This window comes from Ictidomys tridecemlineatus, chromosome 2, assembly GCF_052094955.1.
Source record: "Ictidomys tridecemlineatus isolate mIctTri1 chromosome 2, mIctTri1.hap1, whole genome shotgun sequence".
NCBI lineage: Eukaryota > Metazoa > Chordata > Mammalia > Rodentia > Sciuridae > Ictidomys > Ictidomys tridecemlineatus.
The window spans coordinates 74,190,657-74,213,283 of record NC_135478.1 but is presented as its reverse complement, the minus strand read 5'-3'; the positions used below and the strand labels follow the sequence as shown (position 1 = coordinate 74,213,283).

At 46.9% G+C, this 22,627-nt stretch overlaps 1 protein-coding gene across 2 annotated transcripts in view; it reads left to right on the top strand.

The window, feature by feature from the left end:
- Bcr (BCR activator of RhoGEF and GTPase) overlaps positions 1 to 22,627 on the top strand; it is a 141,065-nt gene that overhangs the window by 104,715 nt on the left and 13,723 nt on the right. For both annotated transcript variants that reach the window (XM_021732630.3, XM_078038901.1), the window contains exons 9-16: positions 2,428 to 2,549; positions 3,732 to 3,900; positions 5,781 to 5,900; positions 7,238 to 7,313; positions 8,684 to 8,788; positions 9,469 to 9,543; positions 13,581 to 13,678; positions 16,509 to 16,640. In XM_021732630.3, the coding sequence (XP_021588305.2) occupies positions 2,428 to 2,549; positions 3,732 to 3,900; positions 5,781 to 5,900; positions 7,238 to 7,313; positions 8,684 to 8,788; positions 9,469 to 9,543; positions 13,581 to 13,678; positions 16,509 to 16,640 (897 nt within the window). The remainder of the gene's footprint in view (positions 1 to 2,427; positions 2,550 to 3,731; positions 3,901 to 5,780; positions 5,901 to 7,237; positions 7,314 to 8,683; positions 8,789 to 9,468; positions 9,544 to 13,580; positions 13,679 to 16,508; positions 16,641 to 22,627) is intronic.

Here is a 22,627-nt window from a genome sequence, read left to right as displayed (position 1 = left end):
CTGGGGACTTCTGACCTATAACTGAGCTGAACTTAGGGTGCCCTCTGCTGGTAGCCAAAAGAAGCTCAACCCCTTTGTACAGAGAAAGGACTGTTAACCCCATGTTGCCACCACACATAGAAGGTCCCTTGGTTCTGTCCTGAGCTGAAGGACCCTCTTCTGTGTTTTTGCTGCATCTGTGTAGCCATTCCCTAAGGTCCTGTCCCAGGACCCTCTGCTGAACTCCTCCCCCCAGACCCAACAATCAGTGTTCCCAGGAGAGGGAGAGGGTAGGGGAGAACAATTTGATCTCCTGCATTTGATCTTCAATGGTGCATGTACATTCCTCCCAGGTGCACACAGTTTCTTGCTTTTTATGGGTGCTATCGCCCAGCAGACCGTCTGCCCTCGGCATGTGGATTGTGGGTGAGTGGTGATGAATCATGGTCTTGGCAGGCTGGCAGCCTTCCTGCCCTTCTACTTATGGGAACCAGCAGCTCCTGCATAAAAACATTGGTTACCCTGTGCCAACAGCCAGCTGGCTGTCGTGAGCTGAGCTGAGCTGTGATGTGTAACTTCCATGCCTAGAGTATTAGGGGGCCTGGCACAAGTTGCATCTACTTCTGGGGATTCTGCTGCCTTTGGCTCCTACAGAGGATGAGGGGAGTCCAGGAAGGTAGAGGCTACAGGCAGCATTGGAGCCCCTGATCCAGCCTGGCTTCACCAAGGTAAGGGTGTGGAGTCTCCCTGCTTCTCCAGTTAGGGATGACTGTGTCTCTTGCTGGGGAGAGACTGAGTTCTCACACACTGTGTTGTACATATTTGACCTTCAGACCATTCGGGGCCATCACAGTGTGGAGTCATCACCACTCTGGAACCCTTCCCTGAAGCAAGGTGCTTCTCAGGGTTTGTGGGCAGGGATGACTGAGTATTGTTGCTTGCTCACTGGGCTGCCTAGGACAAGAGGGTGGACCTTTCTAAGGCTGAGTTTTCTTGTCTGTGAAATGAGCATAAGGACCTACCCACAGTATATTGTGAGATGTAATCACATTACTCAGATAGCGTGCTTGCACAGCACACATGTGTATGGGGAAAGTGCACAGTGTCTTTCCTTCTGTCTCCAGGTCCTTGGCACAGCACCCAACCCATCTGAGATGCCCAGCACTGTTTGTTGGATGAATTAGTGACTTACCTCCATGTGCCTATGTAGCAACCCCTTGAGCTATGTGAAAAAGACTATCCCTTGACTTTCAGATGAAGTACTTAGGTACAGAGAAACTCCGGGCCTATTGGGAGTTCACATCTCCCATTCTCCGGTTTGTTTTAGTTCTACTCACCCTGTGCCACCTGCCTGTGGTCCATGCTGACTCAGCTCTCTGTCCAGGCTGGTGTCAGAGGTGTGGCTTCTGAGCCAGGCTCAGTAGCACATGACTATAATCCCAGCTACTGGGGAGGCTGAGGCAGGAATATCACAAGTCAGAGGCCAGCCTCAGAAATTAAACAAGACTCTGTCTCAAAAAAACAGAAAGGGCTGGGGATGTAGAATGCCACGGGTTCAAACCCTAGTGCCTAAATAAATAAGTATAGTAAGTAAAAGAGGTGCAGCCCCTACTTGGAGCCCTGCATACCCTGTTTAGTCAGGAGAACTAAACTATGGAGTCCTGGATATGGAGTCCCCCCAGCTTCCTGCTGCCCTCAGGATCAGGCCTGGCCCTTACCATGACTTCTAGCACTGCCCCTTCTCAAAGAGTTCCTGAGCCCCATCATCTTCCCAGTGAGCTGCTTCCCCATCTATACCCAAAGTTTCAACCTGTTCCTGCTGCATGCCCTGTGCCTATGACAGTTCCTTGATGGGTATATCCCCTGCTTCACGAGGCTGGCTTCTTGCCAGTGCTGGATCTCCAGGTGCCATTCTAGAGAGGTACTGACTGCCCCATCACTTATTCTCACAGCAGGCCATTTACTTGATTGTGCCCCTCCCTGGCCTCCAAGCCCATGGCCATCAGTGTCACCCATTCATTCATCCTCTTCTTCAGGCCGAGCTCCTAGGAGGGACATAGAAATGCTTCTTGAGGATTGGGGTTGTGGCTCAGTGGTAGAACACTTGCCCACATGTGTGAGGTTCTGGGTGAGATCCTCAGCATCACACGAAAATAAATAAATACAATAAAGGTATTGTGTCCGTATACAACTAAAAAAAATGAAATAAAAAATGTTTCTTGAACAAAAAGGAGTATGCATAACCCCTGTCTGTTAGCAGGCTGATGATGTGGGACAGACCATTCTGAAAAGTGGGTCGCAGTATTGGATTTGGAGGGAGTGAAATCTCCCCAGGGTGAGAATGTCTCCAGAAAGTTGACCTGCTCCTGCTTGGCCAGGAGGGCTCAGCACACCCCACCAACCCTACCCATCTGACCCTAACTTGAGCCCTCCCCACCATGCCCACAGCACCGGCAGCTGCTGAAGGACAGCTTCATGGTGGAGTTGGTAGAGGGCGCCCGCAAGCTGCGCCACGTCTTCCTGTTCACCGACCTGCTCCTCTGCACCAAGCTCAAGAAGCAGAGTGGAGGGTGAGTGACAATGGGGCCCCTATCCCACCTAGCCAGTGACCCCACCCCAACACTCCAGGAGGAGAGGGTCTCTCTGGGGGACAGGAGTAATGATGTGGCCAGGCCCTGTCTTTGCATTCTGTTTCCACCTGAATGTGATACCAGTTCAAGGTCAAAGTTGTCATTAGCAGTCTGGAGACCTCTTGGGGGCAGAGTCAGTGACTCAACTTTCTGATCATGGCTTCATACATGACTAGAGGAAGTTTTGTCATAAATCATCTGAAAAGAGAGTGACAAGAGAGGTCAAGAAGCTGCAGAAGCTGGTGCAGGCTGCAGGTGTTGGGGGTACAGTCATCTCTCCCATGACCTTGGCAGGGTAATTATTGAATGTTATCTCCCTGGTGATAGTTTTCTTTTTCTTTCTAATTTTTTTTTTAACAGTACTGGGGATTGAACCCAGGGATGCCCTACCACTGAGCTATATCCCCAATCCTTTTTAATTTTTTATTTTGAGATCATCTCACTAAGTTGCTGGGGTTGGCCTTAAACTTGTGATCCTCCTGCCTTATCCTTCTGAGTAGCTGGAATTAGAGACGTGTGCCATTGTGCTTGGCTGGTGATGGCTACCAAGTTATTCCCAACATAGGCTTGTAGTCTACCCCTCCTCACCACCACCAGGGGTCAGGTTTGCCCAGGGTATTCCAGGTTGGAAGAAAGCAAAGAGAGCAACACCAGAAAAGAACAGACTTTCGTCTGCCATTCTGCTGTTATTGTGCTGAGTGGATTTAATTAGTCAACTCAGAAGAGAATGTCTGTTTCCTCATCTGTGAAATGAAGGGATTGTACCAGGTAGATCCACAGCTCCTTGAACTCTGCAGCTCTGGACTTCAGTCCTATGCTTCCATTGGGTGATGTTGCTGTGCTTCCATGAGATGTCAGGGTTAGCACTAGATAAGGGGGATCAGGGCTCTTCAGATACTTTGGGGCCTGGGGTCAAGTGTGAAATATATGTTCCCAGGAGTGACTAAGATTGGGACTGCCAGTGTCTGCCAACAGCCTCCTTCCAACCTGTCTTATAAGATAAGCACTGGGTTTTGGATCAGATAACTATGCAGCACTATAGACCCAGAGTTCTCAGATTCTCAAATAGTGACATCAGCAAAAGAAGGCAATAAGCATGTTAACGTTCTCCTTTTCCCCCAGCAAAACCCAGCAGTATGACTGCAAATGGTACATTCCGCTCACGGATCTCAGCTTCCAGATGGTGGACGAATCCGAAGCGGCACCCAACATCCCACTGGTGCCAGATGAGGAGCTGGATGCACTGAAGATTAAGATCTCCCAGATCAAGAGTGACATCCAGAGAGAGAAGGTATATCTGACTGGGGGAAATGAGGGCAGGGCTCTGTGTGACCTGAGAGGGAAGCAGCCCCTCATACATCAGCCAGTGGGTTCTCTCTCCTCTGAGCATCCGACCCCACGCTGGCCTCCAGAACCTGCTGTGACTCCTGTGAGCTCTCAGCTTCTGGAGTGCTGGGCATCTGGTCACAGCCAGGCACCAGTTATATTTTGAGCTTCCAGCTAAATTTGGGTTCTTATACCAGAACAGCTAACATCTCAACTCTGAACAGAAATGAAGGGATACTAGCTGTGGGCATTCAGTGTGTCTTTCACGAGATACTTCTTTTACCTAGCAGATGGCCCCGTGCCCAGTTTTCTGACCCATGACCAGGATACTCTCACGTGCATAACTTACTTATCCTAGATGCCCTTGTGGGTCTGGTCTGACCTGTGCCTAGGTTACACCTGCCTGACTCTGAGAGCCTGACCTTGGGTTTTTCCCCAGTGTCCCAAGGAAAACCTGGCCTGGGGTAGCCCCTAATTCTTCTGATGGAAGGTACAAACTCAATACATATTACAATAGAAAAGTTGTTCAGAGATAATAACTAATGGATCCTGGGCAGGAAGGGTGCAATGAGGTAGAACAGTCCTCCACCTCCAGGTTGCACAAGGCAGGAATGACAAGGCAGGGCAGAGAGAGAGTGCTCATTTGGTAACCAGCAGTTTATGTAAGGGAATAAGGCGTGTGTTGCTTTAGGTTCACAGGCAAAGCCTAAATGTTCCATTTAAAGGAAGTGGCAGGAAAAGAGGTATCACCCCAATACACAGGAAAAGTACTGAATCACTGAGGGAAAGTTGCACTTTGGCCATATGGGGCTTGGGGCAGTCTCGGCTATGGGGCTGGAGGGGTGCCCAGCTGTCTTTCTTACAACTGCCCTGATGAGGGCTTAGTCCAGGGTGAGGAGTGCAGCCCTGCAGAAGATTGTAGAGATAGTTAGGTTGTGGCCCCCAAGTCTGAGTTTAGTCCAGGATAGGAGAGGTGCTTTGCAGTAGCCTTAGACCAAGTGGGTCTCGAGAAAGTGGGTCCTCGGTCCAGAGACACCTGGCTGAGGTGGATGCGATAGGAGGAGGTCTTCCATAACTTTCACACCCCTGCCCAAGCCAGTGCACTGTAAACCTTGCACATTTAGGAGCATGCAAGGAGCTGCATGACAACGGAAGCCTCGTTCGTGGAATGAGCATTACATTGTTTGTGTAAGTGGAACTGTGGCCTCCATGGTAGAGTGTGCCCAAGCAGAGGTGGAGCCAGTGCTACATTCACAGAAACTATCAAGCCCTCTTGACTGCCACTTCAGGATTGTCTACATTGTGCCATTTCTCTGGAGATTGAGGTTGGGTCTCTAACTAGTAAGGGGCATCTTGATTTCCTCAGGGTGTAGCAGCTTCAGGAAGGATCCATGTGGCTCAGGATAGGGAGGATTTTCCTGTCCAGATCCTAGTGATGTTCATCTGGACTTGCTGGGACCCCCACAAGTACTCCCAAGGGTCTGATACTGAAATAGCTCAGGTCAGGGAGAACATGAGAGGCCCTTTAAGTCACAGCAGCATCCTGGACACTGGATTTAGGGAAACTGAAGGCCAGGACATCTGTAAAGGTCTCTCCCCTTTAGCCTTTAAGAGGACAGACTAATTCCTTCAAGAAAGGTTTATTAAGCACATTTCATAGCTTGTGCCAGGCTTTGACTCCAAGAAAGGGCTGTTTCTGTCCTCAAAAGACCACCAGCAATAGCTGACTGAGGCCCTGGGCTGTGCTGAGTAAACTGGTGGGATCCCTGCCCGCTGCGAGCCCAGCGTGGGGTGGGTGGGACTGAGTGGAAAGAATGGGAAGGCAAGGCTGTCTTCTCCCTGCAGAGGGCAAACAAAGGCAGCAAAGCTATGGAGAGGCTGAAGAAGAAGCTGTCAGAGCAGGAGTCGCTGCTGCTGCTCATGTCTCCCAGCATGGCCTTCAGGGTACACAGCCGCAATGGCAAGGTGAGTGCTGCTTCCCAGCTCCCTCAGTCTTGCCCTGTATGTGCTTTAGGTCTTGAATGGGATATTGATCTCAACTGCAGCTGAGATCCATCCATCTGGCTTCGTGGCATATATTGTCCCCAGCTCATGTGTGACCTTTGCAACTGCAATCCTTTTTCTCTTGACGGCATACCTGCACTGAGAGACATGTCCAGTGTGACACATGAAAGCACACATGTCCATAGCCCTAGGGGAAATGGTCGTTGACTCAGCTCCCATAGCTGTGGGTGGCAAGGTCTCCAGGGAGGGAATAAGGTCAGAATAAGGCTCATGCAGACTTGACCCTTAGTACAGAAATGCTGTCTGAGGACCTCAAGGTTCATTTAAAGGAAATAGCAGAACCCAATTACTGTGTATGACCATAAAGCTCTAAAAAAAAAAAAGTAGAAGAAGAAAGAAACAAGAGACATTCAGTTTGAAAAGAAAAAAGTAAAACTATATGATTTTATATATAGAAAATCCCAAGGAATGCATATAAAGACAGAATATAAGATCAATATACAAATTTTTAAAAAATGGCAGGAAAAGAAGGGAGCCCATTCCGCTAGGTGGGAGAGATACCTCTAAGTTCCTGTCTCTCATTACCCACCTGAGCCATTGGGGTGTGCTATTCCAATACCCAGGCAGCAGCCTGTGCTGTGTCACCCCATTATATAGGTGCAGTACTGAATTACTAAGGGAAAGTTGCACTCTGGCAATGGAGGGCTTAGGTTGGTCCTTGATACTGGCCTGGAAAAGTTCCGAGCTGTTCTTCTTACAACTGCCCTGATTGGATGTGAATCCTAAGTGACGAATATGGCTCCTCTCTATAGTGTCACATGTACCTGTCAGTGTGCAGAATGGTTCTCTAGTGCCTGGCTAGGAGAGGCAACTGATGGACTCTTCCAGAGCCTAATCTCTAGGTCACTATTTATACTTGTGGATTGGATACAGAAAATTGAGTTGGCATCAGCCCTGACCTCTGCAGATCCTCTCTGGTAACTTCTTCATGTTCCGAAGTTATACCCACTCTGCCACTGTCATCTCCTGACCCAGGTGTTTCAGTTGGGGCTTGTGCCAGAGGCAAACTTACACAAATGTTTGGCCTGAATTACAGCTAGTGGGATAGGTGGAACATGCTGAAAACAGTAAGCTTGTCTGTGAGCATACCAGATCATAATAGCACACCTGAGCACATCTGGGCTCAACTATCTGGTGGTGGGGAGGTGCAAGCCTCAGGCTCTGTACTCTGACTTGCCAGATGCTGGCTTAGCTAGGATGAAGATAACAGGCACCTTCTTCTTTTTTGCCTAACCTAGAGTTATACATTCCTGATTTCCTCTGACTATGAACGAGCTGAGTGGAGGGAGAACATCCGGGAACAGCAGAAGAAGTGTGAGTGGCCTACGCACTAATGGGTCTTAGGCATCTCCTGTAGTTTTTAAACCTTTATTATTTATTTTAATAAACAATTTTTGAGGGACTTTATCCAAGGGAAATGTTGCAGGGAACTCTATATTAGAAAATAAGTTGAAGAGCTCCCCAGCCCTCTTGTACCTGCCCACCTGTCCTACCCCACAACCCACTTCCAGGTGTACCATTTCCCCAACTCTGCACCTCTCTGGCAATTCTCTCCCCAGTCCTTCCCAAAATTTCCATCTCTGTTACCTGCTCTCTGGACCTGCACACACAAATGGCCCTAGCCTGCTCTCCCGACCATTGCCTTTCTTTTACTCACCCTATCCCCTTGGTCTCCCCTGTACCTCTACCCTTGTCTGCCCCCCAGCAGGTGCTAATGTCAAATGGGCCCTTGACTTAATCCACCTGGGCAACCACTGTACTGGCCCCTGTCCACCTGGTTGACTCAGAACAAAATACTCCTCTTTGAAACAGCCCCTTCCTTCTCTAGTCACACTGTTCTACTAGCAGTTTTTTTTCCTTCTCCAGAACTTAAAACTGCACCCCTGATCCTGTCTGGCAGTGTTCAGGAGTTAGAGGGCAGATCTCACCCCAAATCCATGGGCTGCAACTCCCCAGCTTCCCACTTGGCCCACTGGTAGGGGGAATTTAGCCAAGCACTGTATCCCAGGTGGTGTGGTCCTTCTACAGCAGTGGACTATCTCCTGTTGAAGCAGTATTTTTGGCTCTGCTACTGCACATAGACTCTGAGCTGGGGGCTCTACCTGAACCTGACCTGTCCCATCCCCTCATGCTCATCATTTGTTTCTATGGAGCCATTTCTTTCCTGTGATGCCACTGTGTCCTGAAGGTATAATGAGTTTCTGTCAGGGCTCATGTCCCAGGGATTCCTATCCTAACTTGGGGACTCAAATAATTTCCAGCACCACAACATCTATTCTCTGCTCAGTGTTATCCCCAGAAATAAGCCTTTTTCCTCACCTGAGGGAAGATAAAGGGGCCTGTGTTAGCAGAGTAAGGGACAGCAATAAACTTATTTCTGGAGAGACCTCCCAGGTTTCCCTCTCATTCTCAGACCTGCCTTATAGCTGTACTAAAATGGTGTGCAGATATGTGTGGATGTGTGTGTTTGTAAGCATCAAAGATTGTCCCTACCTGTGAGCTTAGGCCTGGGCTCTCTAGGGCCTTACCTTGCTCTGCTGCCATATCTGAAATTCATCTGGGAGCCACCAAGCCCCAGTGTTGGCCGTATTGTACCCTCTCCAATGTGTGGTGAGAGTCAAGTGGGATGGGTACAGAGGAACCGTGTGGACTGAATGAGCCCTGCATGTCCTCCACCCTCTCAGGCTTCAAAAGCTTCTCTTTGACATCTGTGGAGCTGCAGATGCTGACCAACTCGTGTGTTAAACTTCAAACCGTCCACCACATTCCACTGACCATCAACAAAGAAGGTGAGACCAGCCTCCTGGGAAAAGAGCCGAGAGCCAATGTTCCTTCTTGTTGGCACTGTCCCCCTGACCAGTGGCTTTTCCTTCAGAAGGATGTGCTTATTAAAGCCTGTTGTTCTCTCCCAGGTGTGGGTGGGACTGGTTAAAAGTGGTTTCTTCCAAGGGACCCACTGCTGCGCAATTGAGAAGACAGTGGTGTCCTTTGTCACAGGCCTGAGGCTAATGTTTCTCCAACCCACTGTGGTGGATCTGTCCCCACTCTGCTGTCCTCTCAGATCTCCTCTCATCCAGGCACTCATTTGCCAATACTTTTGATCATGCCAGGTTTTGCCTTCACTGTTGCAAGTGTGTGTGCGGGCTGTCAGACGCATAGGCATGTGCTTATACACACACATGTACACATGTGTATGCACTCACTCATTCCATCTGTATTCCACACCACCTGACTAATGCCCTCTCCTGTCTTTGGAAATTTAATTCACTTTGACTTGACTACTGGTTCACCTGCATTGTGGACCCACCTGGATCCTAAAGTCCCAAACGAGGAAAACCACATGGGTACATTTTTGGTCTGTGACACCACCTTGCCTAGTGCTGGGTTGATTCTGAAGTGGAACCAGCCTATGTCATCTTGCCTCCCTCTCCTAGGAGGCATATGTTTACCTCTTTGGTCTCTTGCACAGATGATGAATCTCCTGGGCTCTACGGGTTCCTGAATGTCATTGTCCACTCAGCTACTGGGTTTAAGCAGAGTTCAAGTAAGTGACTGGTTTGGGGAGGAAGATGGTGAGGGTTGAGTAGGTATCTTCCCAGGAAGGATGAATCAGGCAGGGCATAGGGAATGAGGGAAGTTTTCAAATGATCACCTTTGGTCCCTGATGACTGGGAGGTGCTGGTGCTGGTTGAGGTCTTCCAGGTGTGGAATTATTTTCTAGGAGTGGACTCTGCCCTTTTCCTTATCGTCTCAGATCCTGCAAGCTGGTAAGCAGTGCTCTGTGGGCGAGTCTTGTAATTGCAAGGGCCAGAGTTTGATAAAGGTTACTGGAGAACCTAAATTCCAAGCTGGGGGACTATAGGCAGTGGCTCCTCAACCCAATAAGCAGAGTATATTTGGCTCTTCTGTCAAAATGGATGGATAATACCCCTTTCTCTCCCAGCTTCTCAAGCTGTTAAAGTGGTGAAGGCTGACTGCATTGCAGTTGTACGGACCTCAGCATAGCATCTTCACCCTGCTCTTGGTGTCCATATGAGGAGGGAAAAGGGTACACACCATTCTGACTTTTCCCACAGTTGCTGCAAAACAAGAGACACCCCCACACACACACCGAAAATCACAGAACAGAAGAAAATAGTTGCAATATATATGACAAGGGACTTCTGTCCAGAATACATAAAGAACTCTTACAACTCAATACAGGGAGGCAACCCAATCATAAAAAATGGCCAGAAGATTTGGATGGACACTTCACCAAAGACATATGAATAGCTAATAAGGACATGAAAAGATGCTTGTCATGTTAGGAAAGTGCAAATTAAAACCACATCAATATACCCTTTCACATTCCCAAAATGATAAACACAAGGTGAGCAATAACAAATGTTGTGAAAATGTGAGAATAGGAACCTAATACACTGTGGATAGAGGTATGACATGGATCAGTCACCCTGGAAAACATCACAGGATTTTTGTAGTTTTTGATGCTGGGGATCAAACCCAGGGCCTCATGCATGTTAAACATGTGCTGTACTGCTGAGCTACAAACTGTCCCTATTTCATAGTTCCTTAAAAAGTTAAACCACCCTATCATACATCCCACCAATCCCACTTTTAAGTATTCACTTTAGGGAAGTGAAAACATACATCCACAGAAAGACTTACACAGGTACAGTGTGGCACATCCATTATATCCATACATGCAATAAAAAGGATTGAAGCTAGGTCTTTAATCCCAGGTACTTGGGAGGCTAAGGCAGGGTGATTGCAAGTTCAAGGCCAGCTTGGACAACCTTGGTTTTGTTTATTTAATTTTTTTTAATATTCTTTTTAGTTGTAGTTGGACATAATACCTTTATTTATTTATTATTATGTGGTGCTGAGAATCGAACCCAGGGCCTCACACATGCTAGGTGAGCGCTCTACCGCTGAGCTACAATCCCAACCTGGTTTCTTTAATTTAAAAAAAGAATTTTTTTTTAATATACCAGAGATTGAACCCAGGGGCATACTACCACTGAGCTATCTCCCCCAGGCACCCCCCCACACTGCTTTTTTTAAAGATTTATTTATTTTTTTAACCTTTATTTATTTATTTTAGAGAGAGAATTTTTTAAATATTTATATTTTAGTTTTTTTCGGTGGACACAACATCTTATTTTATTTTATTTTTAATGTGGTGCTAAGGATCGAACCCAGAGCCTCACACATGCTAGGCAAGCACTCTACCACTGAGCCATAACCCCAGCCCTTTTGAATTTTTATTTTGAAAGAGGATCTCACTAATTGTCCAGATTGGCCTTGAACTTATGATGCTCCTGCCTCAGCCTCCTGAGTTGCTGGGATTATAGGCATCCAGCCAGCCAGCCTAGACAACTTTGTGAGACCGTCTCTTGGAATTTTAAGAAGGATTGAGAATGTTGCTCAGTGGTTGAATGCTTTCTTAGCATATACAGGGCCATGGGTTCAATCCGTAGGACTAGGGACCAAGAAGGGGGGAGAATGAGCTAGCTACTGATAGAGGCAACAACATGGATGAGCCTAAAAAAAAATTACACTAAATGAAGAAAGCCAGAAGCAAAAGAGTACATATTGTATCATTCTATGTATATGCAATTGTAGAAAAGCCAGAATATACAGACAGACTATCAGATTTTGTGGAGGGCTGGGGATGGGAGTGAGACTTGACTACAGATGGATCCGTGGGGGCTTCTGGGGAAGTCCATGTCCTGAAACAGTTGTAGTGTTATTTGTACAAGTCTTTAAATTTACCAGGAATCCTCAAACCAGTAGATGAGGATGCATCACATGAATTATATGGAATATCAATTATACCTTCATAAAGCTGTGACTCACTCATAACTGTTTCCCTGGACCCTTTTCTCTCTGACTGCCCCGGATATGTTATTTCCTTAGGTTCCACCAAACCTTCCTCCCTCCCTGCACCTGTCCTTCAACAATGTGTATGTCAACAGAACTGCCTCTCAATCCCAAATTATCCCTCTTGGCTTCCCCTCTTACTTTTTCATTTATCTCCGTAGTGTCCCCCACTTTACATTCCACATCTTCAAACAGAACCTATCATTTATAGCCCCCAAATTTGTTACTCTCTTTTTTTAATGTCCTGGCCTGATGAGTGGCACCACTGTCCACCCTTCTGGTCAACCTAGAAACTAGTATCCTGTTACCTTACACTGTCAGTTGGATATTCTCCATCAGTGGAACTTCTGCATCATCTCTGGCTACCTTCATCCAGGTCCTCAGCAGCATCCTCCTCTCTAGACTGATAAGTAAGCCTCTATGGGCTGGGGATGTGGCTCAAGTGGTAGCATGCTCGCCTGGCATGCGTGCGGCCCGGGTTCGATCTTCAGCACCACATACAAACAAAGATGTTGTGTCTGCCGAAAACTAAAAAAATAAATATTAAAATTCTCTCTCTCTCTCTCTCTCTCTCTTTAAAAAAAAAAAAAAAAAAAAGCCTCTACAACTCCTTTCCAGTGTTTTTTCTAAAATCCAAACTCTGTCACTTACCACTTCCTGTTGGGAAAACATAATGGCATCAGCACCCCAGAGAAAAACCCCAGCATGGCGTCTAATGACCCTCTTTCTCCTCTTTGTTTCTTTCACTGGCGCGAAATGTTCAAACCCTGCTGGTGGGAAGCCTTAGCCCCAATTAGAATTAACTTCTTGGGCTCCAGAACTGACAAATGGAAGAGCTTGCCAATAAACGGGCGACCTGTTATCTACCTCAGCCCTGCGACCTCTCCTTAGACCTATATAAACACACAGCCTTTTGTAATAAAGTGGAAAACTCTTTGGTAATCTGTGTCATGTGGTGTGGCGTTTTCCAGTCTTACACTTTCAGCCACCGGACTCTGTATACAGTCCAGCTTCACTCACCCACAGACCTCCCCTCCCTCGTCTCTTGTACCCCACAACTTTCCCAGCACTGAGCTGCTTCCTGTTTTCTACACTGACCTGGAGTTCCCTGTGCCCTCATGCTTTGATGGGGTCTGCTCAGGTCATAAAAGCTCCTCCCACCCTCTGACCCCTACCTGTCATCCCCCATCAGGTAACTTACCTAGGCTGTGGTCTCTCTGCAGTGCTCTCCCGCCCCCACATCCCCCCAAGGTTTCAGTGCCATGTTCATCTCTATCTTTCCTCCAAGCAAAGGGACTTTTGCTGGGGATTGCTAAGTGATCAAGTCAGTGAGTATTCTGAGAGTTCCCATTTCCCAGCTTCATGGTCAGGGCAAGGACATTTCTTGAGGTGCTGGTACTCACACTGGCCACTGGTTTGGCGTTTTATTTTTAAAAAAGAAAGTAAAGGGCTGAGGTTATAGCTCAGTTTTTGAGCGCTTGCCTTGAATGCATGAGGCACTGGGTTCGATCCTCCGCACCACATAAAAAAAATATATAAAGTAAAACAAAGATATTATGTTCATCTATAACTAAAAAAAAATGTTAAAAAAGAGAAAAAGTAAAGACCTTTTTTTTCTTGATTTTGAAAATAATACCTGCTCTTATAGAAAATGTGTGTGATGTAGAAAAGTATGGTCATCTTTCTGTCATCTTCCCACAGATCTGTACTGTACCTTGGAGGTGGATTCCTTTGGGTATTTTGTGAATAAAGCAAAGACGCGTGTCTACAGGGACACAACTGAGCCAAACTGGAATGAGGTAAGTAAGGAGTCCTGCATCCATCAGAGCCCTGGCCTGGCAGGGCCAGGATGTTTTCCAGGAGAGTTTAAGCCTCCAGGGGCTCCCTAAGGCTTCCTCCAAAGGCTGTGCCACCAGCATTCCAGGAATCTCCTAGAGAGGAGGGGTGGTGACATATCAAAGAGATTTAAGTCCCAGAGATTTTATCTCCATGTTCCTGAGAATTTTACTCACCCACCCCCACCACAAACAAGCAATTTTGCCAGTGAAATGTTTAGAAAGAGTACTTAAAAGGGCTTTTTGTCCTGCCTTTGTTATCGCTTAGTATTTATGGTAGATTTCCATGTTTTTCCTTAGAAGCTGGAATGAGCTCCCTCAGAAGCTGGAATAAACTCTCTATGACCCTCTCAGTTTCGAGAAGCCTGGGACTCTGCCTGTGGGAGCTGGGATGGGGGCTGCAGGCCTACTCCCTGGGTCTCCTCAGTCTGAAGGGTCCTGTTTGCTGGTGTCAGGGTGTCGGGGTTGTGTAGTCTGTTGCTCTGCTTTCCTCAGCCTTGGAGAACTATTGTGTGAACTTTTGGCCTTGGGCCTCCAGGAGTGGGGAGCACAATTGCAGAGAGGCCGGTATCTATTAAGTCCCCAGGCCCCTATGAGATGCCATTTCCGGACTCCACAGCAGCTACAACCTCAAGATCTTTGATCTTGATGGTGCAGGTAGAACAGCAGGACCAAAGAAAGCTGCCTCCAACACCCTTCACAGCAGAGAAGGAAACCATGTGGCCAGTAAAGTGAGCGACCAGAACCCAGGTCTCCTTGCTGCTCAGTGTCCACTACTCTCTTTGATCATTAGATGTAATACCTAAATAGGAGACTGATACAGTTACCTGTGCATGTAGCTCTGAGAAGGGGGCAAGGTGTCAGCTCCAAGTTAACCGTTGTAGAAGGCTCTGTAGACAGCAAGGAGGCCAGAAGACCCAGGAGAGTCAATGAAGAAGGAGTGGTAGGTAGGGTGTAAAAGGTTCAGGTTTGAGTCAGCAGCCAGAGCACCAGGGAGGTTTCACACCTTGAGGGCTCCATAGCAGCAGGCTACCTGGCATGCATACAGATCATCCAGGGGGATCCTGGCATGGCCTCTTCATCCCCATTCAGGTTCAGAAATAGCCACTCCCCCCCCCCACCTCACCCTCCTCCATTTTTCCTCCTATATAGCCCATGCAGGTATAAGCATGGGTGGTACAAGCATGGAAGGGATGATAGGGGGAGCAAGTTAACCCCACACACCCAGAGCAGAAAACTTGAAAACCCAGGAGAGCATTCCAAATCATCTTTCCTTTGTCACCTCCATGGATTCCTTTTTTTTTTTTAATAGAATTTATTCTTAATTATTATTTTACAGAGCAAGGGAATGAACCCAGGCCTTGCACATGTTAAACACACACTGTGCCCCTGAGCTACACCCCTAACTTAGATTTTATTCCTTAGAGCAGTTTTGGGTTTACAGAAAAATTGACAAAAAAGACAGTTCCCATATTAACTTCTCCCCTGCTCTTTTCCCCTCACATTTTAAAATCTAACACCCAAGGGCTGGGGTTGTAGCTCAGTGGTTGAGCACTTGCCCTACATGCGTGGGGCACTGGGTTTGATCCTCAGCACCACATAAAAAGAAAGAAAGAAAGCTGCCTCCAACATCCTTCACAGCAGAGAAGGAAACCAGGCTAATGCCTGTGGGAGCACAGAGTTCACCAAGAAGCCCTGCCTCCCTACTCCAAGGGCAAGAAGTTGTGTCCATCTACAACTAAAAAATTTTAAAAATCTAACACCCAAGTGGAACATGTGTTGCACATAATTGGTGAACCGACAATAATAACTTCATTATCACCCAAAGTCCAGAGTTGAAGTTAGGGTTCACCCTTAGTATTACATGTGGTCCATGGATTGTGACATACATGATGACATGTATCTACTATTGTAGTATCATACAGAATAGTGTCACTGCCTAAAAATGAAGCCATGTTCACATGACATCGTTGCCTCAATTCATAGAATATCTGCATTTTTTAATAATTTCATTTTTATGGTTTTTTTTAGTTGTAGATGGACATAACTTTATTTATTTATTTATTTATTTTTTTAATCTATTTTAATTCTCGGCGGACACAACATCTTTGTTTGTATGTGGTGCTGAGGATCGAACCCGGGCCGCACGCATGCCAGGCTAGCGCGCTACCGCTTGAGCCACGTCCCCAGCCCCAACTTTATTTATTTTTAAGTAGTGCTGAGGATTGAACCCAGTGCCTCACATGTGCTAGGCAAGTGTCCTTCCACTGAGCCACAACCACTGCCTAAATATCTGCATTTTTTTTTAAAGAGAAAGAGAGAGAGAATTTTTTTAATATTTATTTTTTAGTTTTCGGCGGACACAACATCTTTATTTGTATGTGGTGCTGAGGATCCAACCCGGGCCACACGCATGCCAGACGAGCACGCTACCGCTTGAGCCACATCCCCAGCCTTAAATATCTGCATTTTAACAAACACACCTGAGAGTCTGAAACCAGTGGTATGGCACCACCCTTGGAGATGCTGGCTTATAGCATTTGAATTAGGTTTGAGAGGGGATTCAGAGCCTCCAGGAACACCACACTATAGTGACAGTGATGACCCTAGGGATTGGTCCTGAAGTTCCCAGGGCTAAATGAGGAAGGTCTAACGGCACAAGTTCTCTCGAAGCAGCCAATGGCGCCATCTATTAGGAGCTATGGCTCAGGTCCCCTTTAGCCCCTAGCACTACTGACCACCATGCACTTAGACCTATTTGCTCACCTGCAACTATTCTTTCTCGGGGCCACAGGAATTTGAGATAGAGCTGGAAGGTTCCCAGACCCTGCGGATACTGTGCTATGAAAAGTGTTACAACAAAACAAAGATTGCCAAAGAAGACGGTGAGAGCACAGACCGGCTCATGGGGAAAGGCCAAGTCCAGGTGAGGCTGCCTGCCCCTCTTTCCCCAGTCCAGATGCTCCATGAGCTTTTCCATTAGGCTTTTGGGGACATTGAGATAGCCTAGCTTTTGTGACGGGTGGTCAATGATGGCTCTGAAGCATCTACCATGTTTGGGATGCCTAGATCCATGCCTTCACAGGTCCTTTCCTGCTCCTGTTTGTCTGAGAATCTGTTATGTCCCATCTTGTTCCCAACATAATTTCTGTTAGACTTGTTTTTCCAGCTGAGGCCTCAGCTCCTCCATGGCCTTAGAAGAGCCCAAAGGCAGAACAGGTAGTGTCATGGACTGAATTGGTAGTTATGGGGCCACTTCTTCTTGGGAAATTATAAGAGTCCCAGAGTCTACTCATTTGACTTCTGTTTTGGGGGGTCTAGATCCAGTTTTCTGATGCACCCCTGAGCAGGGTCCCCCAAAGTTGGTGTAGGAGTGCCCAAGTAGGCCAAGAATATGTGTCCATACAGAGGGTCTCCTGGTTGTCAAGGAGAACCATCCTGGCCCTTGGTCCTTCAGAAGTTTGTTCTTCCCTGAAAACTGCCAGTTTCAGAAACTGCCAGCCTTGTGTTTCTTGAAGTTCTGCCTGACATATCTGCATGGGCAGCTGAGAAAAAGCTCTTATGCATGTTCCTATAGCACAAGTATCAGATCCAGATCAGCTAGTTTCCCCATGCACCATCCTGCCCTGCCCTGGAGGTAAATGGGGTCTAGGGTACTATCTCTCCAGGGACCTCTTCATGTGAAGCCCTTGGGGGAGAGGGTTTGGCATTCCTAATGCCTGTAGGAGCACAGAGTTCACCAAGAAGCCCTCCCTCCCTACCCCAAGGCAAGAAGTAAAAAACACTGAGTGCCTAGAATGACATAGGGAGAAGGTGACTCTTCCCTGAATAATTTGTGGCTTGGCAGATAGAAGCTGAATGTTAAGGCTGAATGTCCCACCCTATCCCGACCCCTGGCCAGCCACGCCTGGTTTTCACCATGGAAGCTTTCAGGGAACTTGGGGATTCAGGGCCTCCTGGGACTCCCAATACCTTAAGACCATGTCTAAAAGCAATAAATGTTTTCACCAACTTGTCCCTGCCCCACCACATAGATTTTGTTCACCCTCTTGACCTTTATACAGAATCCAATGATGTGAGTCAGCCACATAAATGGATAGCACTGCTCTTGCTGGATACCAAGGCAGTTTTTATATTTTGCCATCCCAAGAGCATCGTGGTGCTGTCCTCCTTTGGGAACCAAAGTGTTTTCACATCCATCAAGTGACAGTTATAGTTAGTGATGATTATGGCTTAGATCCTTTGATGTGTGTCATTTTAATCCGTTTTTCATCACTATAACGAAACACCTGAGGCAGTCTGCTTATTGAGAAAAAGAGGAGATGTAACTCAGTCTTGAAGGCTCATAGTCCAAGCTGGGGCAGCCCTATTGGTTCAGCCTCTGGTGAGGGTCCTTGGCTGTGTTATATCATGGTGGGAGCATGTGTAAGAAGAGATCATAGTTCAGAGCAGAAAACCAGAGAGCAATTTAGGGGTCAGACTCCATCTTGTAAGAACTTACTCTCATGAGAGTTCAGGAGTCCCATCTTAATCCTTCCCAAGGATTAAGTGATCTGGGGCCTCCTATGCGCCCCATGTCTTAAAGGGTTCCACCACCTCCATATTCGTACACCTAGGACCACATGTCTAGCTCATGAATCCTTGGGGATCAAATCACATCCAATCCATAGCACACATGCTTCTCATTTGGTGCTGAAGCAGATTTTTGAGAGAGGGCATTTGATATGTGAGGGACACTTCCCTAACCTGCTGTGCTAGACAGCGTTTTGTTGTTGTGACCAAAATAACCTAACAGAAACAACCTGATGGAAGAAAAGTTTATTTATGCTCACAGCTTTCAGAGGTTTTGGTCCATGGTCAACCAGCTCACTGTTCTGGGCCTGAGGAAAGGCAGAACATCATGGTGGAAGGGTATGGTGGATGAAAGCTTCTCCGCTTCTGACAGCAGGGAAATAGAGAGAGGAAGGGTCTGAAGTGAAGATAAACCCTTCGAGAGCACACCCCCAGTGACCTGCCTCCTCCAATTAGGTCCTACCTCTATTCAACCATCAATGGATTAATTCACTGATGAGGTCACAGCCTTCAAGATTCAATCACTTCTGAAAAGCCCCACCTCTGAACACATGAAACTTTGGATGACATTCCAGATCTAAACCATAACACCTGCTCAAAACTCTGGGGAACCTGGGTGGTAAAGTGAGCAGAGTGTAAAGCTGTCACCTCTTGACCTGTGCCCCCATTGCATAGCTTCCCTTCTTCGTCTCCATGTTTTGCACCTGCCCCCAGCCCAAAACATTCCTCACCCACATCCCAGGCCCTTAGACATGCTCCCAGCCTGCATCTTACCTAGCCAATAAGGCAAGGGAAGATTCAGATTCCTCTAGTCTTTGACTTGAATCATCTGAATCCTCTACCACTGAAGTTCTGGGATTTGACCCAGGCTTCTGTTACTGGGGGTCTACCTGGGGGTCTCAGTGGGAAAGAGAACAGAACTAATACTCACCTTCCTTCTTTATCAGAGTAAGCCCTCTCTTGAAACCCCTTTCCATAATGCTACCGTATATAAGCAAAAATCATTCTTTATGTGCACTGCATGCGCTTTCTTTTCAGTCTAAGCACCCTGCCCCGGTCTAAAAAAAAGAGAGAAAAAACAGAGCTGGAAAGTAGTGAAAGAGGTAAAAACATGTCTTATTCAGAATTACTGAAATAGGGGAAGAGAAATCTTAGTGTAAACTTGGGCTCAACTCCAAATATAGCATACACAAGTGGGATTTTATATCTGATGAGCAGGATGGGGGTCAGTGAATTGAAAATGACTAAAAGGCAACATCATGAGTAAGGAGGATTCTGGCTAAACCAGCCTAATAGGATTCTTGCTGAAGGTAAGTCAGTCAGTTGATCCGACATCACCTGGGAAATGGAGAATGAGGAGCCTGATCACATGTCAAGGATGAGCAGAGGAGGTGGATGGAGGCTGCATTTCCCATCCTTTTGTGTTCCAGGGACAGCTCAAGGAGAGCTCTCACTTGCTAGTCTTTCCTACAGGCACCTACCTGACCCTTGGGCTCTATTAAACGTAATTGTTCTGTAATTCCAACCACGTGGAAGGCAGAGGCTAGAGGATCATAAGTTTAAGGGCAGTTTCAGCATCTTAGCAAGATCCTCAGCACCTTAGGCCTTATCTCAAAATAAAAATAAAATAAAAAGAACTGGGGATGTATCTCAGGTGTAATCATTCGTGTGTATGTGTGTGGAGAAAGAGAGATGTGTGTATATGGAGATTGTGTGTGTGTGTGTGTGTGTGTGTGTATTTTTTTTCTTAAGCTGGGTGTGCAATCCTAGCTACTCAGGAAGCTGAAGTAGGAAGATTGCAAATTTGAGGCCTTCCTGAGCAACTTAGGGAGACCCTGTCTCAAATCTTTAAAAAGGGCCAGGAATGTAGTAGCTCAGTGGAAAAGCAGTTGCATAGGGCACATAAGGCCCTGGGTTTGACAGCCAGTACAGGGAAAAATAAAATTATTTATTATACTTATGAAAACCATAAGACTCTCCAGGACCATTGAGATAGGTATAGAAGAATGGCAATGGAGGTTTTTTTGTTGTTTTGTTTTTTGGATACTGGTTGTTGGAACCTAGGGGTGCTCTACCACTGAGCTATATCCCTATCCCCAGCCCGTTTTATTTTCAGACAGGATCTAAGTTGCTGAAGGTCTTGCTAAGTTGCTGAGGCTGGCCTTGAATTTATAATCCTCCTGCCTCGGTCTCCTAAATCTCTGGGATTATAGGCATGTGCCCCTGTGCCTGATGGCAATGGGGTTTTGAAGTAAGAGAGATTAGGGGCTTCACTCAGAATATAAAGGGAAATTGAGAATTTATAGCCAAGGAACAGGGTAGTAGGTCACCAGATGGAAAGACTAAGAGGTCAATCGGGGTCAGGGGAATTCTGGCTAACCAAATTTAAAAGAATTCTTACATAACCAGATGTGGTGGCACATGTCTGTAATCCCAGTGGCTTGGGAGGCTGAGACAACAGGATTGCAAGTTCAAAGCCAGCCTCAGCAAAAGCAAGGTGCTAAGCAACTCAGTGAGACCCTGTCTCTAAATAAAATACAAAATTGGGCTGGGATATGGCTCAGTGGCCGAGTACCCTTGAGTTCAAACCCTGGTACCCACCCCCAAAAAAAGAATTTTTGCTTAAAGCAGTCCGGTGTGATTGGACATTCCCCAAGGGACAGGAACATTATAAGATATTGAGGGTATAAAGTTTTAACTAACTAAACTGATTTAGCAGAATTTTTCATAAAATTGTGCTCCTGAGGACATGTCCAAAGATGAGGATGAGTTGGAAAAAAGAGGTCAGAGGAATTCAACTAGACTTTGGTCAGGCTGAGAATCTTTGTCAGTTCCCCAGCCCCAACATACTTCTTTTGAACTGAGTGAGTCACTACCTCCCGCCCCCATCTAGACTTGTTTCCTTACCTGTGGGTTGGGGTGGGAGACCTTGGTGTTCTGAGGGCTCCTTGACGTGCCACTCTTAGGTCCTGTTCACTGTTAGCTGCTATTATTATTCTTATTACTCATCATCATTGTTTGTGAATTGGTGGTGGTGAAGGGCCAATCTGACTCCAGACCCCTGGTTACTGCCTGGGTCAGAGAGATGAATGGGAAGCATGGTCTCTGGGCCCTCATTAAATGGGAAGGAACTGAGCCCTGTGTGAAATACCTTATGACTCACACTGTTTAGGCAGCAACTGCCCTGGCTCCTGGAGACCTAGGCTCCTGGCAGTGAGGGCTTGTTTATGAGATCCCAAGAGGAAGGAAGTTGGAGGAGGGTCAGTGATGCTAATGACCTCAGTCTGGCTTTTTTCTCCCCTATGGATGCTTTTTACTATGTGGGGTATACCTGTGGTCATCAGTGGTCAAAGCTGTGATTTGCCAGGACCCAGTGTTCCTGAGTCCAGGTGTTCCAAATAACATTAGGTGACTTCCATGCTGTGCCATGTGGGAGAGTCGCTCCACCTTCCACATCCTGCTGCTGAAAGTATTTTCAATACCCATAAATAAAGTTTTGTTGGAACTCTGTTTAAAAAAAAAAAAAAAAAAGTTGGTGGGGATGTTGTAACCTTGTCCTTCCCTGCTCCAGTACCCCTTTTAGGCACCCTTGACTCAGAAGTTGAGTGGAGAGACTTCCTGTGAGATGAGGCTATTGCAGTTTAGATAGGGAAGACCCAGTGCCTGGAGTGTCCAAGGGAGGATAGGAGGAAGCTCAGATTTAAACGAGAAAGCAGGCCCTGAGGAAGGGGCCCAGGAGGAAATCCAGTGGCCAGAAAAACTCACACGCCTATCTGTAGGCAAGAGACATCAAAATTTTCTGGAATTGAGATCCTGGTTCAGTCTTTTTCACTCCTCCAAATGACTTTGATGAGTAGCTTTTCAAATGACTGTACTGATTGAATTGTCAGGTCTCCACTTCTTGTAAGATAGAGCTCCACAAGGGGAGGGTGGAAGGCTTCCCCTTGGAAAGATGGGTGACTTGTTTAGAACCATGGGCTAGAAAGCCAGAGGGACACAACATACAGCTAGGGGCTGCTGTGTTTATGGAAAAGTCATCAGTGTTCAGAATCTGAGCCCTCATATATGGGTGGTAGGTAGAACCCAAGTCAAGGTCCTCTTCAAGTTGACCCTGAGCCTCAGTGAGCCATCTGAGCAAGAAAGGCTATCCCAGTCCACCCTCCAACACCAGGAGCTCACTGTGCCACCCTCATGGTAGAGAACCTCCGACATGCCGGCTCCTGGGAACCCAGGCTTCACAGTTCAGGAGCAGAGAGGCTCAAAAAGAAAGATATTGTGGTTGTGCCAAGAGCCAGGCCCTGCTGCAGGGGCCACCAGTGGCTCAGATGGCACAGTTTTTTA